Below are 17,635 nucleotides of genomic sequence, written 5' to 3' on the forward strand. Positions count from 1 at the left end.
CAATACTAAACTGCCATTTGTTTACATTATTCATCAGGTAAGCTTGTTTTGGATTATTTACCATTGTAATGCATTGTCGGTTCTTTAGCATTTACTTACGTACAAATATGCAGAAATTTTGTACAATATGATACTTTTTTCTCCTGAGTTACAAGACAGCTTTGGGATTCCTTGGCAGTCCAGTGGTTAGAACTCAGCGCTTTCACTGCCATGGGCCCAGGTTTGACCCCTGGTTGGGGAACTAAGATCCTATAAGCCACTCGGCGTAGCCAAAAAAAAAAAAAAAAAAAAAAACAGCAGTATGCTTACTGCCGATTACTGTGCTTTGGGGTCATGGTGGGAAAATGCCCTTTTTTTGAGAGCTAATACAAGTTTGTACAGCATTGGGGTTTTTGTCATAGGGTGTTTGGAACTAGGCTACCCTAAAATCATTATTTTATTTATTTTTTTATTTTTCTCAGTTATGTATCCTTATTTTGTTATTAACGTGTAGTTGATTTACAATATTATATAAGTTTCGAGTGTACAGCATAGTGATTCACAATTTTTAAAGGTTATACTCCACCTAAGATTACTTTCAATTACATGTGATCACTTTCTTTCATAAGGGATCATATTTCTTTACTGTTCCTTAAATTTTGAACATTTTGTTTGGGAAGCTTTATTACTCTGTTCAGGATAAGTATTATTTTTGGTTTAATATCATGTTATCCACCAGAAATGACTTTGTTCTGAACTTTAATTAATAGGATTCCTGTGGTTCTTTATATCTTGTAGATATCTGTCATATATATGTGATGAAGAAATTACAACCTAAAGTGAACAGTGATGGAGGAGAAGCATTCCAAACAGTGATGGTGGAAACACGTGAAAGCCGTGAAATAAGAGATTTTTACTTCAAGGAAATCCAGGAAAATATGCGTGACTTTGAGTATCAGTGGAGAGATGATGAAAGAAGTGGCAAAGGAATGCCTGTAACCTGTAAAGAAAATCTCACTCATAAAAGAAATCAACATTGGAAAAAGGATGCAGGAAACAAGCCTGTTGAAAATAGGCTTGGATCAAGCTTTCGAGACAAACTGCTGATATATCAAACTGAAGGGAAAATTTACGAATGTAATCAAGCTGTGAAGTCTACCAACAGTATAGGCTCATTTTCAATACTTGAAAGAATTCCTCCTAGTGTCCAGGCCAACATTTCTAATATATATGGGAATGATCTTATCCATCTTTCAGGACTGACACAGGAACAGAAAGCATACAAGGGAAAACCTTACAAATGTGGTCCGTTTGGCAAAATGTTTCGTCAGGGCTCATACCTCACTGGACGTCAGATAATCCACACAGGAGAGAAATCATACAAATGTGACGTATGTGGCAAAGTCTTTAGTCAAAGTTCACACCTTGCAAGTCATCGGAAAATTCATACTGGAGAGAAACCTTACAAATGTAATGAGTGTGGCAAGCTCTTTAGTCAGAAAGCACACCTTGGAAATCATCAGCGAATTCATAGCGGAGAGAAACCTTACAAATGTAACGAGTGTGGCAGAGCCTTTAGTCTTCGCTCAAATCTCATCAGACATCAGAAAATTCATACAGGAAAAAAATTATATAGATGTGATATATGTGACAAAGTCTTTAGTCGAGAGTCACACTTTGCAAGTCATCAGAGATTTCATACTGGAGAGAAACCTTACAAATGCAGTGAGTGTGGCAAGGTCTTTAGTCAAAATTCACATCTTACAAGACATCAGAGAATTCATAGTGGAGAGAAACCTTACACACGTAACGAGTGTGGCAAAACCTTTAATTTTTGCTCAAACCTCATTAAACATCAGAAAATTCATATAGGAAAGAAATTATATAAATGTGATATATGTGGCAAAGTCTTTATTAGAAATTCACACTTTGCAAGTCATCAGAGACTTCATACTGGAGAGAAACCTTACAAATGCAATGAGTGTGGCAAGGTCTTTAGTCAAAATTCACATCTTACAAGACATCAGAGAATTCATAGTGGAGAGAAACCTTACACATGTAATGAGTGTGGTAAAGCTTTTGGCCAGAGTTCAAGCCTGGTTGACCATCAGAAAAGTCATTCTGGAGAGAAACCATATAAGTGTTTTGAATGTGGCAAGGCCTTTAAGCAATGGTATTACATCAAGATTCACCGAAGAATTCACACTGGAGAGAAACCATACAAATGTGATGTGTGTGGCAAAGCCTTTATTGCTCTTTCAAGCCTCACTAATCATCAGGTAATCCATACTGGAGAGAGACCTTACCAATGTAATGAATGTGGGAAGACATTTAGGCAACAGTCTGAAATCAGGATTCACCAAAGAATTCATGATGCAGAGAACCCTTTCAAGTGTAATGAATGTGGCAAAGCCTTTACTCAGCGTTCAACTCTCACTACACATCAGATAATCCATAAAAGAGAGAAACCATATAAATGTGATGTATGTGGAAAGGTCTTTAGTCAAAAATCACACTTTAAAATCCATCAAAGAATTCATTCTGGGGAGAAGCCATACAAGTGTCAGGAGTGTGACAAAGCCTTTATTGTGCGTTCGAGCCTCACTTCCCATCAGGTAATCCATACAGGAGAGACAGCACATAAATGTGACGTTTGTGGCAAGGGCTTCAGTCAAAATTCACACCTCGTGACTCACCGTAGAGTTCATACTGGAGAGAAACCTTACAAATGTAATGTGTGCAGCAAAGCATTTAGTGTGCGTTCAGGCTTAACTTCCCATCAGGTAATCCATACAGGAGAGAAACCACATAAATGTAATGTATGTGGCAGGGGCTTCAGACAGACTTATCACCTAGTGAATCATCAGAGAATTCACACAGGAGAAAAGCCTTTCAAATGTAATGAATGTGGCAAAACATTCAGCGTGCAGTCAACCTTAACTTCCCATCAGGTAATCCATACGGGAGAGAAACCACATAAATGCGACGTGTGCGGCAAGGGCTTCAGACAAAGTTCACAACTCGTGACTCACCATAGAATTCATACTGGAGAGAAACCGTACAAATGTAATGTGTGCAGCAAAGCATTTAGTATGCGATCAACCCTAACTTCCCATCAGGTAATCCACACGGGAGAGAAACCATTTAAATGTGAAGTGTGTGCAAAATTCTTCAGTTATAGGTCTCACCTTGTGTATCATCGGAGAGTTCATACTGGAGAGAAAACTTACAAGTGACTTGATTGTGGCAAAGTCTTTATTTTGTGTTCAAGCCTATCTTACCACCAGGTAATCCACACTGGTGAGAGACATTACATATGTAATCAGTGTTGCAAGGCTTTTAGGTGTTCACTCCTTCATGAGAAAGCTTCATGAGAAAATTCATACTCAATAGAAGCTGTATAAATGTATTACATGTGTCAAGGCTTTTAGAGAATGGTTTGACCTTCGTATTCGTTAAAGAATTCATTCTGGAGAGAAACCTTACAAATGATACGAGTGTGTAAAACCTTTACTTGGGTCACATCTCACCAATCATCAGGTAATCCATACTGGACAAAACCTTACGCATTTCCTGAATGTGGCAAGGCTTTTTAGGTATTGCCTAAACTCGGGGTTCACCAAATACTTTGTACTTACAAATGCGAGGAGTGTGACAAAGTTTTGAATTATTGCTTACTTTCAGGATACATTAGAGTCTATGTCTTGGAGACAAACCACACAAATCTAATGTGCATAGCAAGGATTTTACCCAGACATAAAATGGGGGACATACTGGAGCAATAGTTTACAAATGCAATGGGAGTGGTAACAGTTTTACCTTGAGTTCAAGAACTCTCAGTTCAACTGAGAGTCCATGTTGAGGAGAAGCCATATAAATGTATGGACAGGTTTATCCAGGCCTCACACTGCACTAGACTTCAAAATACACATCTTTCAGAAAAGCCACACAAAAGTAATATGCAGGCTACAGCTTTACCCAAAGATCAAAACTGTGGAACATAAGAGGAGTTACAGGGCTTCCCTGGTGGTGCAGTGGTTAGGAACCCATCTGCCAATGCAGGGGATGCAGGTTCAAGCCCTGGTCTGGGAAGATCCCCCATGCTGCGGAGCGAATAAGCCCGTGCACCACGGCTACTCAGCCTGCGCTCTAGAGCCCGCGAGTCACAACTACTGAGTCCGTGTGCCACAACTACTGAAGGCCCCGTGTCTAGAGCCCATGCTCCGCAAGAAGGGAAGCCACCACAACGAGAAGCCTGTGCACTGCAACCAAGGGTGAACCCCGCTTGCCACAACTAGAGAAAGCCCGTGTGCAGCAATGAAGACCCAATGCAGCCAAATAAATAAATAAATAAACTTTTATTTAATAAAAAAAGAATCCGCCTGCCAGTGCAGGAGACATGGGTTCGAGGCCCGGTCCAGGAAGCCCACAGGCCACGAGCAACTAAGCCCAGGCACCACGACTACTGAGCCTGTGCTCTAGAGCCCACGAGCCACAACTACTGAGCCCTCATGCCACAACTGCTGAAGCCTGTGCACCTAGAGGACATGCTCCGCAACAAGAGAAGCCACTGCAATAAGCCTGTGCACCGCCACGAAGAGCAGCCCCTGCTGGCCGCAACTAGGGAAATCCTGTGCACAGCAACAAAGACCCAAAGCAGCCAAAAAGAAAAAAAAAAAAGTTATATTGAAGAGCAACCTTACAAATGTAATGAATGTTGTAAATTTTTGTTTATCAAGTATTCACATCTTGGGTGTAATGAGTGAATTCATGCAGGACAGAAACTATACAGATACACTAAACATGGAAATACCTTTAAGAAACTGTGTTCTTAAGATTCACCAAAGAATTCGTGTTGGGGAGAATCCTTACAAATGTAATGAATGTGCAAATTTTTTGGCCAATTCTTACAACACACCATACATCCAATAATCCATACTAGGAATAACTAAGTCTTTACTTCTCTGAGATTAACCTGAGATGTTACATACTACAGAATAATTACAAGTCACAAAATATTAAAACTTATGACGTGTATCACTGCAGCAAGGACATGTGGAAATGGCCCTTCTAATAAAATATAGAGTACTTCATTTGAGTGTTCTTGAAAAGGCTGCATTGCTACTTTATGAATTTCAAGCTAAGGTTTGAAGTCTTTTGATTTTATACCTTTCTTACAGGAATTTCCTGATGGTCTCTGGGATGGAGTCAAGACGAAGGGGCCAGATTCACTATATGTGGTTCATTCATATCCACCTTTCCTGGAAAAACAAAACTAAAGGACTTCCCTGGTGGTCCAGTGGTAAAGAATCCGCCTTGCAATGCAGGGGACATGGGTTAATCCCTGGTCAGGGAACTAAGATCCCACATACCGTGGGGAAGGTAGCCCACACACTGCAACTACTGAGCTCGCGCTTCTCAACTAGAGAGCCTGCGTGCCACAGACTACATATCCCATGTGCCCTGGAGCCTGCGTGCCACAACTAGAGAAGAGCAAACCCTCATGCCACAACTGGAGAGAAGCCCACCTGCCACAACAAAGACCCAGCCTGCTGCAACGAAAGATCCCGCATGCCTCAATGACGATCCCATGTGTCACAACTAAGACCCGCCCCCCCCCCCAAAATACTGAGTTACGTAACCCAATGTTGAATGAATTAGAATCAGGAAAGGGCAGAGAATAATGTAACGCTGATACCAGTTGTCATGCTTATGTTCAAGGTGCCCATCTGTAGATGGGCTATAGTGGGTTATAGTACAGAATGTTCTACCAACTGACCATAAACAGATCAAGCATTAAGGACTGGGCTCCTCATGGGAGGAGAGTGACAGGTTATTAGGACTCGTTATTTGTTAGAAATAATGCACTGGAAATGGTGGCTACATTCTCCACTGAATGACAATGGTTAATGAAGAATTAGTCTTTTTTTTCAGTAAATTTATTTTTGGCTGCGTCGGGTCTTCGTTGCTGCGCGCGGGCTTTCTCTAGTTGCGGCGAGCGGGGGCTACTCTTTGTTGTGGTGCTTGGGCTTCTCGTTGCGGTGGCTTCTCTTGTTGCGGAGCACGGGCTCTGGAGCACAGGCTCAGTAGTTGTGGCGCACAGGCTTAGTTGCTCTGCGGCAAGTGGGATCTTCCAGGACCAGGGATCTAAGCGCTGTCCCCTGCATTGGCAGGTGGATTCGTAACCACTGCACCGCCAGGGAAGTCTGAAAAATTAGTCTTATTCTTGGAAATTGAATAGAGAGTGGTTAACCAAGAGAGGAATTTAACCAGAGGAAACCAAATAGTATTTGTAGATATATGATTCACATTTAATTGCTGCTGCTGTTCTATTCAGAATGTATCATAGGTCTCTTATTTAATAAATAACTTCTTTTTAAACCACGGATTAATCATGTTCCTTCTACCTGCACAGTTTTATCCCACCTCGGTAATACATTACAGAAACTGAGAATGCACTATTAGGCTCTCAGGGCTGAAAGTATCTGTAACAGTTTCTTTCCCTGAAGGAATCAAGCAGCATACTTGGGGAGATTACATACTCATAATTTGTACTTGAGTTATTCTCTCCACACTCGATTCCAGAATATTCAGATGGCTATAGTGAAAATACCATAGCATTGCATTTTGGAGGCTGACTTCCATTAATGGGAAAATATGGAACTGAGTAAATTTCAGATCTAATTGGCTAGGACTTCCCTACTAGTCCAGTGGTTCCAACGCAGAGGACACGGGTTCAATCCCTGGTCGGGGAACCAAGATCCCAGATTCCGCAGGACAACTAAGCCCGTGCGCCACAGCTAGAGAGCCCAGGTGCCACAACTACTGATCCCCCAGGCTGTAGAGCCCATGGGCCGCAATGAAGGATCCCACATGCCACAACGAAGATCATGCATGCTGCAACTAAGACTCAGCACAGACAAATTAATTTAAAAAAACATCTAATTGGCTTTGTTGAATGATTCATGAATAGGGCAGCATGCCACCTAGTAAATAGGGTGGTGCTCAAGGAGCTGTACAGTTATTAATGCTTTTGTAGGGAGAAAGTGGGTTAGATAAACTTGCACAAAAAAGGATTGTTTGAGGCTAGGTCTCCTATTTTGGGTAGTCGTGCAGCTGAGATCTTATTCTGTAGATAACCTCACTAGTGTTAATCTGGAAATTGCAGAGTTACTGGTTTCAGGCCACATTCTAGGGAGGGATGAAACTACAATTAAGACTTGGTTTGCTGTCCTGGGGTGAAGGGACTCTGCCTTGGCCTTCTTATTTATTTTATTTATTTATTTATTTATTTATTTTTTTGCGGTATGCGGGCTTCTCACTGTTGTGGCCTCTCCCGTTGCAGAGCACAGGCTCCGGACGTGCAGGCCTAGCGGCCATGGCTCACAGGCTTAGTTGCTCCGCGGCATGTGGGATCTTCCCGGACCAGGGCACGAACCCGTGTCTCCTGCATCGGCAGGCGGATTCTCAACCACTGCGCCACCAGGAAAGCCCCTTATTTCTTTTTCACACCACCTAAAACCTGACAAACTTTCACAAATGTGCCCTATATGAATATATTTTATGTGGGTTTTTGTGTGTGAGCGCTAGAATAAAAGCCATGGCATAAACCTTGATTTACATGAAGTGAGAATAGGAATATAGGAAGTAAACCAAAAATATTAGAATATAAAAGATTTTCAGAAATCATTAAAAGTAGAACAATCGTTTTTGTGCTTGGAATGCTTAACGAAATAGTTTGAAAAGGTCAACGTTCTTCAGTTTCCTTTTGAGAATAAACAATATACAGGGGGCTTCCCTGGTGGCGCAGTGGATAAAACTCCGCGCTCCCAATGCAGGGGGCCCGGGTTCAATCTCTGATCAGGGAACTGGATCCCACGTGCATGCCGCAACTAAGAGTTCACGTGCCACAACTTGCTTCAGTCTCACTAGCAGGAATTGAAAGCAAACTCTTGCCAAAAAGACATTGATGGTTTTCTTTTGTGTGTGTGTGTGTGTGTGTGTGTGTGTGTGTGTGTGTGTGTGTGTGGTGTTTTCCTGTTGTTTTTGTTTTTGGTTCAGCTGTGCAGCTTGCAGGAACTTCGTTCCCTAACCAAGGTCCTAACCAACAGGCTATTCCCTTACTTAAACCATTTTCATCTTAAGAGGAAACATCTTAGTTTCCGACGTACCTGGCGCACACAACTGTAAGCTTTTTACCTTAGAACTGTTACAGACAGTCACTTAAGCTAAGCACGTGAAGTTACTGGGAAGCACCTTCGGTGCCCGCCCCCTGCCACGACTTCTCGCTCTCCCTTCTCAGACCAGGGCTCCTTCCTCCTCCCGCGCTCGCTGGAATCGCTCCGCCCAGGCCACGCCCCCGGAGGCCCTGCTGTAAAAGCGCGCGCAATTTCCAGAGGACCTGGAAGCGGACCCGGCGGAGACAGGGTCGTAAGACACAGGGGGAGTTTCTCCTTTCTAGTGGAAATCCGCTTGGCGGGGCCTCTCTTACTCCCTCCTCAGGGTCTTGTGAGTGACTACGGACCTAAAATCCCCACACGCGCCCCCGAATTTACCCCAGGTAAACTCAGATCTAGCCGGTCTGAATCTTTTCGGGGATCTTTTCTCTTCGAGTTACAGATTTCTCTGAGGATGGTCCTTGCCCTTGGTTTTTAATACCTTACGTCCAGGTAGGCCACCGCCTTTCGCAACACTTCGCTGCTTAAAACTTGTTAACTGTCTCGGCCTCCCCTTGTAAAGTCCTTGACCGCGAGGTGGATTCGCCCTCCACCCGACTCCACCCCACCCCCAGCCTCGCCCTCTCGGCCCCTGGAGGGCAGCGCCGGCGCGCCCCCTCCCGGACAGGGCGCGTCCTCTCCCCGGTCCTGGGGTTCTGCAGAGCCCGCCCCTCTCCGGAGACCCCCTTCCTCCCTCCCAGCCCCTCTGTCCTCGCGTCTCCTCAGGCCGGTCCTGCTCCACAGGCTTCTTTCCTGGTCAGCCCTTCCCCTCACCCCGCGTAGGGGGACGTGACCCGGGCCAGCCTTGTGGGCACCCAAGGTTCTTCCGTCCCAAATTCAACTCGGGTGGAAAACGGTCTCTTGCGGTAGGCGGGCATCTTATTCACTCACCATCTTTCTAAATACGGGGGCGAAGGGGGAATCAGGAGAAGCAGAGACAGAGCGACCGAGAGAGGGACAGAAGAACTGAGGAGGAGAAAAGAATGCGGGAGAACCAATGGGAACGTAGACGGCGGCTGAGGGACTTGCAAAGGGATAGTGAAATGAAATAGCTTTAGCCTTGAAACTAGCGGGCGAATAAAATCGAGAAGTACATTTAAAAAGCCGGATCTCCGGGTGAGCAGCATGGCGAGAGGCCGGGACCAGCGGTAGGAGGGAGGGCAGCGGTAGTGAGGCCCTGCACACAGTGAGTCCGGGAGAGGATAAAAGGTGGAACGAAGGCTTTCAGAGCAACAGGTGCCGGCGGGGAAAGAGGACAAAGGGTGACACGAAGAGCAGAGGAAGACCGGGAGCAGGAAGGAAGCGTCGCCAACTGAAGTGCCGGCGAGTGGGGCGGAACGGAATTTAAGGGGACTAGAAGAGGTGGAACCCGGAGGGTAGAGAGGGAGCGGAGGTGGGGGAGACAGACGAACAAGGGGGGACAGGACGCAGAGTGGGGCGGGACAGGTGTGAGGGAGGAAACGGGGCGGAGGGCAGGAACAGCAGGAGAGCAGAGGGAGCAAAAAGACTAGACAGAGAAAGAAATAGGGAGACAGGTAAACGGAATGAAATGGTAACACATAGTAGTGCAGGTAGGTGGTGGGAACGGGGTGCAGGTGGATATGGAGTGTTGTTTGGATATGGACGATTAAGTCGTGATACATGATTTGTGGCTTTAAATATAGTACATTTAAAATTTGTTTAAATTATACAGATGAGGATTAGAATTGCAAAACTGCTGTCTACAGGCTTATGCATTCTGTAATTATTTATATGAGGAGATAACTTGCATTTGCAATCCCTATTCAGCCAGGGGGACAGTGACTTGATTCACTTAGTTATGGGTCACCCCCTTTCCCTGGCCTGGAGTAGGGGTCAGGGGAGGGGACACCTGGGGCAAGAAATGACTGACTCTGTCACTACATGGTGCCTTTTTAGAGGAACATTTAAAGTATTTTTTGTGTGTAATGCATTTACGTTTTCTTTCTTGATTCTGTATATATAATTTTTTTTTTTTGTAGGTTGGAGTAAATCTTAGTTCATTCAGTTTCTCCTTTCCTGTAAATAAATATTTATTTCTGGAATAATTTTTGGTGGTCTGTAATTAACTCATATCATTCTTTTCTAAACATTATAGTCTCAATTTTTAAAAACTTTAACAGCAGGATTTTTAGATGAAAAAAATTCACAAATTATTTCCTTTAAAAATGTGTGGTTTTTTTTTTTTTTTAAAAAGGGGCTTCCCTGATGGCGCAGTGGTTGAGATTCCTCCTGCCAATGCAGGGGACGCGGGTTCGTGCCCCGGTCCGGGAAGATCCCACGTGCCGCGGAGCGAGTGGGCCCGTGAGCCGTGGCCGCTGAGCCTGCGCGTCCGGAGCCTGTGCTCCGCAACGGGAGAGGCCACGACAGTGAGAGGCCCGCGTACCGCAAAAAAAAAAAAAAAAAAAGTATGTTTCAGGTTCCTTTGAGGCCTGCGTGCTTTCTCCTCTTTATCTTCTCTATGGGAAAAGTTCCTTGGTGACTAGTAAATAATTTTAGGCTGTTTTGATGAGTACTTGGTAAAGATATCAATGACGGTTTATATTAACAGCCAAAACGTCGCTTAACCAGTTAGTCTCATATTTTGTTTTCTTCCTTTTTGTGCGATCTATTAAAATTGTGAGCTGTGAGGTGCTATAAAGATGTTTCCCTCAGGGCCCTCTTGACTGTTCTGTGCAACTGAGGAAGGATGGGCTGGATTCATGTGAAACCTTCCAACAGAGCCCCTCTATTCACGATGGAGAAGTTTGCTCACAGCTGATTTCTAAGCTGACCCCTTTCAGTGTTTTCCCCACCAGCAGCTATGGTTTTCCAATTCTGCGGGTTTTTTTTAATATTTTTCTTTCATTTTCTGAGAAAGAAGAATTAATTGCTTGGTCTCAGCGTGATCAGACCTTGCAAGAGAAGTTTCCTTTGCTCAGGAACATGCAAGATCGTCCCTGTGTTTTTTAAATTATTTATTTACTTATTTGGCTGCGTTGGGTCTTAGTTGCAGCACGTGGGGCTGTTCGTTGTGGAGGCATGGGCTCCAGAATGTGCAGGCTCAGTAGTTAAGGTGCACAGGCTTAGTTGCCCCACGGCATGTGGGATCCTAGTTTCCCGACGAGGGATGAAACCCACGTGTCCCCTGCATTGGAAGGTAGACTCTCAACCACTGGACCACCAGGGAAGTCCCCGTCGCTGTGTTTTAAGCGGGATGGACGGTAAGGACAAACTCTGCCCACTGGCCCTTCAGGGAGCTTTTCAGAACTCAGTTCCACATGGTTCTCTTCACTGAATTCAGACCTTCTCAGAGATGTCCCCCCTCTGGCCCTCGGGGAGCCCACTTGTAAAATGGAGATGAGAGAATAGACCAAAAGTTCTGAGGCTGAGCAACACTGACCCAGGAAGTGATTGGTCACATTGGGTGTGTGTCTGTGTGTGGCAGTTCTTTTTGGAGAGAGTGTCCCGTTGTCTTTATTTTTTTTTTTTACATAAATTTCTTTATTTTTATTTATTTATTTTTGGCTGCGTTGGGTCTTCGTTGCTGCGCACGGGCTTTCTCTAGTTGTGGTGAGTGGAGGCTACTCTTGGTTGCAGTGCATGGGCTTCTCAATTCGGAGGCTTCTCTTGTTGCGGAGCACAGGCTCTAGGTGCGTGGGTTTCATTAGTTGTAGCACACGGGCTCAGTAGTTGTGGCTCGCAGTCTCTAGAGCACAGGCTCAGTAATTGTGGCTCACTGGTTTAGTCGCTACGCGGCATGTGGGATCTTCCCGGACCAGGGCTGAACCCGTATCCCCTGCATTGGCAGGCAGATTCTTAACCACTGCGCCACAAGGGAAGCCCTAGTTTTCCTTTCTTCTTATGTGATGCTCTGGGTTTGGTAACACAGTCATGCTGGCTGCATAGCATGAGTTTGGCAGTGTTTTCTCTTCAACTCTGTAAGATTTTTAGCAGGATTAGTGGTAATTCTTCTGTAAATGTTTGGTAGAATTATGCAGTTAAAAACATCTCTTCCTGAGTTTTCCTTTGAGGTTTCTGATTACTACTTGAATCTCTCTAGTTATAATTCTGTTCAGATTTTTTATTTCTTAATGTTTCCAACTTAGGTTTATGTTTCTACGAAATTACCTGTATCTTATAGATTATGTAATGTGTAGGTATTATTGTTCATAGTACTCCCTTTTAATCCTTTAAAAAAATTTTTTTGACATCAGTTGCAATCACTTCTCATGATTTCAAAAGTATATATCTTTTGTAGTTGAAATTATATCTTCAGTATATTCCCTGGCCTTGAATTTTTCCTACACTATCATGTTAATGGTTTAAATAGTAGGAAGATCACTAACATTTTCTGTGTATGTGTGTGTGTTTGTGTGGGCCCACATATATAGTGACCTTTCATGTTGTTCACCTGAACTTCTTTATTTTTTTTTAATTAATTTATTTTTGGTTGTGTTGTGTCTTCATTGCTCCGTGTGGCCTTCCTCTGCTTGCGGCGATTGGGGGCTACTCCTCATTGCAGTGCACAGGCTTCTCATTGCAGTGGCTTCTCTTGTTTCACAGCACGGGCTCTAGGCACCTGGGCTTCAGTAGTTGTGGCTCACAGGCTCAGTAGTTGTGGCACATGGGCTCAGTTGCTCCGCGGCATGTGGGATCTTTCTGGACCATGGATCGAAGACACGCCGCCTGCATTAGCAGGCGGATTCTTTTTTTTTTTTTTTTCTTGTGGTACGAGGGCCTCTCACTGTTGTGGCCTCTCCTGCTGCGGAGCACAGGCTCCGGACGCGCAGGCGCAGCGGCCATGGCCCACGGGCCGAGCCGCTCCGCAGCACGTGGGATCCTCCCAGACCAGGGCACAAGCCCGTGTCCCCTGCATCGGCAGGCAGACTCTCAGCCACTGTGCCACCAGGGAAGCCCCAGCAGGCGGATTCTTAACCACTGTGCCACCAGGGAAGTCTTTTGAACTTCTTTTACGTTTTCTCAGAGAACCCTCTGTCAATGTACTTTTTTGTTTTTAACAACTTTTAAACTATTAATTTATTTATTTAGTTGGGCTGGGTCTTAGTTGCCGCACACAGGATCTTCAATCTTCATATCTTCATTGTGGCCTGTGGGATCTTTAGTTGTGGCATGCGAACTTTTAGTTACAGCATGTGGGATCTAGTTCCCTGACCAGGGATCCAACCCAGGCCCTCTGATTTGGGAGCGCAGAGTCTTAGCCACTGGACCACCAGGGAAGTCCCTGTCAATGTACTTTCAATGCTCTCTTACTAAACTCTTCTATTTTTTAGCTTCCGTTCCAAAGCCCAACCCTCTGGGTTGAGGTGCTTGTGGTGTCATTTCTTAGCTTCTTGATCTGAGGCCTCAGAGTGTCCCTGACACAGTTTTTTCCTCTGTAAGATGGGAACAGGTCTTTTCCTAATGACCTGTTATTTTGATAACAATTCATACCTGTAAAGTACTTATTTAGAGTAATGTTTACATATTGGAAGTGTTCAAACACTTTTAGTCACTGCTGTTGTTATCATTATCATAACTGAAGATTTTGACCTTTCTCTAAAGCCACAGTGGACTTCGTCATGTCTGAAGACAGCACTCATGCTGGAGCTCATCTGGCTATTGAATATCATCAGCCAGCGTTTAGAACATAATGTCTAACACTTCTGCATAGACAACCCGTTCTTGAGTTTTGTTTCTATGTGTTTTATAATTGTCCACAAAGATGAAAAATCTGTATTAATTGGAGGATATCATAATCTGTTATGGAAAACCATAAGAAATTAAAATTAGGACACATAATTTGCTCCAAATACCTTAACATGGATCTTTCAGAACATATACGTAAACAGAATCAGTCCTTACACTAACTTCCTCATTTCATTTTTATAAAGGTAAGAAGTATCCTCACGGCCACTTGGTTAAATTATTTTTTTAATTGAGGTACAGTTAATTTACAATGTTGTCTTAGTTTCAAGTGTACAGCAAAGTGATTCAGCTATATATATATATTCTTTTTTCAGATTCTTTTCCATTATAGGTTATTTCACGATATTGAGTATAGTTCCCGTGCGATTCAGTAGATCCTTCCTGTTTATCTGTTTTATTTATAGTAGTGTGTATATGTTAATCCCAAACTCCTAATTTATCCAACATCGCCCCCGCCCCAGAAGTGTTTTTGTTCCAGGAACAGCTGACTTTCGAAGATGTGGCCATTGATTTCTCTCAGGAGGGGTGGGAATGCCTGGACCCTGCTCAGAGGGCCTTGTACAGGGACGTGATGTTAGAGACGTAAAGGAACCCGATCTCCATGGGTGAGGATAGCTTCTCTCTAGACATTGGGATCTGCCCTTTTGTGTTATGCATTTTCCCCTGTGTGCCTCTTGGGGGGCCCCTTGGAGACTCAGACATGTAGCATCATGAGTTTAAACTGACCCTTTCTTCAGATGATCTGGTGCCTTTTGTGTTACATCAGAGGTTGTTCTAGAGCTTAATTATATATAAAGCTCAATGGCAGGGCTTCCCTCGTAGTGCAGTGGTTAAGAATCCGCCTCCTAATGCAGGGGACACAGGTTCAAGTCTTGGTCCGGGAGGATCACACATGCCGCCGAGCAGCTAATCCTGTGCACCACAACTACTGAGCCTGTGCCCTAGAGCCCACAAGCCACAGCTCCTGAGCCCACACACTGCATCGACTGAAGCCCACACGCTCCAGAACCCGTGCTCTGCAACAAGAGAAACCGCCGCAATGAGAAGCTGCGCACTGCAACGAAGAGTACACCCTACTCGCCGCAACTAGAGAAAGCCTGCATGCAGCAACGAAGACCCAACATAGCCAACAAATAATAAATAAATAAAAATAAAATAATTTTTTTAAAAAAAAGCTCAATGGCAGACATTTTTTAAAAATCACATTAAAAGATAGACATAAAATAGAATTATTAAGCACTGACTTTAGGCCCTTCAGAGGAGACATTAATAAATACGTCTCTTAAACTTGCTCAAGGCCCGTTTTATCTTTGACATCTCTGCCATGTTGTATTTCTTTTTAAAAAATTTTTTTTTTTTTTTTTTTTTTTTTTTTTTTTTTTTTTGGGGTATGCGGGCCTCTCACTGCTGTGGCCTCTCCCGTTGCGGAGCACAGGCTCCGGATGCGCAGGCTCAGCAGCCATGGCTCACGGGCCCAGCCGCTCCGCGGCACGTGGGATCTTCCCGGACCGGGGCACGAACCCGTGTCTCCTGCATCGGCAGGCGGATTCTCAACCACTGCGCCACCAGGGAAGCCCTAAAAAATTTTTTAAATTTAATTTAATTTATTTTTTTATACAGCAGGTTCTTACATTAGTCATCCATTTTATACACATCAGTGTATACATGTCAATCCCAATCGCCCAATTCATCACACCCTCACCCCCACCACACCACTGCATTCCCCGCTTGGTGTCCATGCATTTGTTCTCTACATCTGTTTCTCAATTTCACAATGGCAGACTTTAAAAAAATGTCTGATTACCTGTTTTGTACCCTTTGCTTTTGACTCAGTATTTCTTGCAAGAGTGTAAGATATATGTATTACACTGTTCCCTATACTTTTAGAAGGAGGCAAGCAGTGGGTGAATTTTTGAAATATTTTTCCAGAAACACCTGTCTTTTCTTCTCTACTCAGCTAAACCACAGCACTTTACATTTCTTTTTTTTTTCTAATTAAGTAATTAATTTTTTATTTTTGGCTGCTTGGGATCTTAGTTGCAGCACGCGGGATCTTTCATCGCGGGGTGCAGGCTGTTCATTGTGGCAAGTGGGCTTCTCTCTGGTTGTGGTGCACGGTTTCCAGAGTGCATGGGCTCTGTAGTTTGCATAATGTGGGCTGTAGTTGAGACGCACTTGCTTAGTAGTTGTGGCGTGTGGGCTTAGTTGCCCCGTGGTATGTGGGATCTTAGTTCTCTGACCGGGGATCGAACCCATATCCCCTGCATTGGAAGGCAGATTCTTTACCACTGGACCACCAGGGAAGTCCCACTATACATTTCTTTGTTCTGATAAGCAGGAATTTCTATGTCTGATCTGGACATTATCTCCATTTTAGAGCAAGAGAAAGAGCCCAGGACTCTGGTGAGTGGTGTGAAAATAGCAAAAAACCAAATGGGTGGGATTGTATCAAAAGTGTGAACACAGGTGAGATCTCAGGGCAGAGAGGAAGCCACAACATTAATAGTGTTTGGGAACCTCTTCTCAGGGTGGCGAGTTCTCTGGGAAAACTGAAGTTCATTTATTGAAAACTCTCAGAGGAAATGTTTCTTCTCCGTAACTTATCCCTCTTGTCCTTCCACGTGTAAAATGTATTCTTTCACCCTCCAGTGGTGCTGCAGCTCCACCAGAGACAAAGGCAAGGTCTTTTGTGGCCTCTCCCGTTGCGGAGCACAGGCTCCGGACGCACAGGCTCAGTGGCCATGGCTCACGGGCTTAGTTGCTCCGCGGCATGTGGGATCTTCCCGGACCAGGGCACGAACCCGTGTCTCCTGCATCGGCAGGCGGATTCTCAACCACTGCGCCACCAGGGAAGCCCAAAGGCAAGGTCTTTATCAAGATCCACGACACTCATCATCTGGCTCCTATGAACTGGTTGTGGCTTGAATTTGAGGAGCATCACGCGGGCTGTGGTATCAGGGTCTCTTGCCCCTTCATCTCTCCTTCTGGTCTTGATTCCACTGGATGCTCAGTTCTTAGTCCCTGTAGATCAGAGCTGAGGCCTCTGGAGTCCCAGCCCTTAGCCTCGGAGTTTGATCAGAGTTGCAGTACGTGGAAGACGTAATCAGAAGATGGGAGACACTGGCTGCTCTTTGACTCCATCTGGCACCTCAGAACCTGCGTGGAGCTGCCTCAAGCCCCGCCTGCTTATTTAGACCCCTCAGCCATTTCTTGTGTTCTGCTTTTGCCATGCACTTCAGGGTTGTGTGTAACAGCGAGATGGAGTGGTTCTTCTGCATTGTTAGTTAGGAAAAACTAAGGTCAGTGGACGGAGAGATTCTCTTGTTTTTTTTTTTTTAATTTACTTATTTATTTATTTTTGGCTACACTGGGTCTTCGTTGCTGCGTGCGGGCTTTCTCTGGTTGCGGTGAGCAAGGGCTACTCTTCGTTGCGCTGCACGGGCTTCTCATTGCGGTGGCTTCTCTTGTTGCGGAGCACGGGCTCTAGGCACACGGGCTTCAGTAGTTGTGGCACGCGGGCTCAGTAATTGTGGCTCACGGGCTCTAGAGCGCAGGCTCAGTAGTCGTGGTACACGGGCTTAGTTGCTCCGTGGCATGTGGGATCTTCCCGGACCAGGGCACGAACCCGTGTCCCCTGCATCGGCAGGCGGACTCTCAACCACTGCGCCACCAGGGAAGCCCTATTGCTCTTTTTACAGCAATGGTTAGCGACGGAAATTATCACACTGCTTAGG

The 17,635-nt window shown here is 44.7% G+C and overlaps 2 protein-coding genes across 4 annotated transcripts in view; both read left to right on the plus strand.

The window, feature by feature from the left end:
- LOC131744510 (zinc finger protein 665-like) overlaps nucleotides 1-6,360 on the plus strand; it is a 341,106-nt gene extending 334,746 nt beyond the window's left edge. For both annotated transcript variants that reach the window (XM_067018791.1, XM_059044051.2), the window contains exon 4: nucleotides 778-6,360. In XM_067018791.1, the coding sequence (XP_066874892.1) occupies nucleotides 778-3,215 (2,438 nt within the window). In that variant the 3' untranslated portion in view covers nucleotides 3,216-6,360. The remainder of the gene's footprint in view (nucleotides 1-777) is intronic.
- LOC131744559 (zinc finger protein 836-like) overlaps nucleotides 1-17,635 on the plus strand; it is a 383,402-nt gene that overhangs the window by 304,207 nt on the left and 61,560 nt on the right. The gene's annotated exons all lie outside the window — the stretch shown is intronic.

This window comes from Kogia breviceps, chromosome 18 (genome assembly GCF_026419965.1).
Source record: "Kogia breviceps isolate mKogBre1 chromosome 18, mKogBre1 haplotype 1, whole genome shotgun sequence".
In the NCBI taxonomy this organism is placed as follows: Eukaryota; Metazoa; Chordata; class Mammalia; order Artiodactyla; family Physeteridae; genus Kogia; species Kogia breviceps.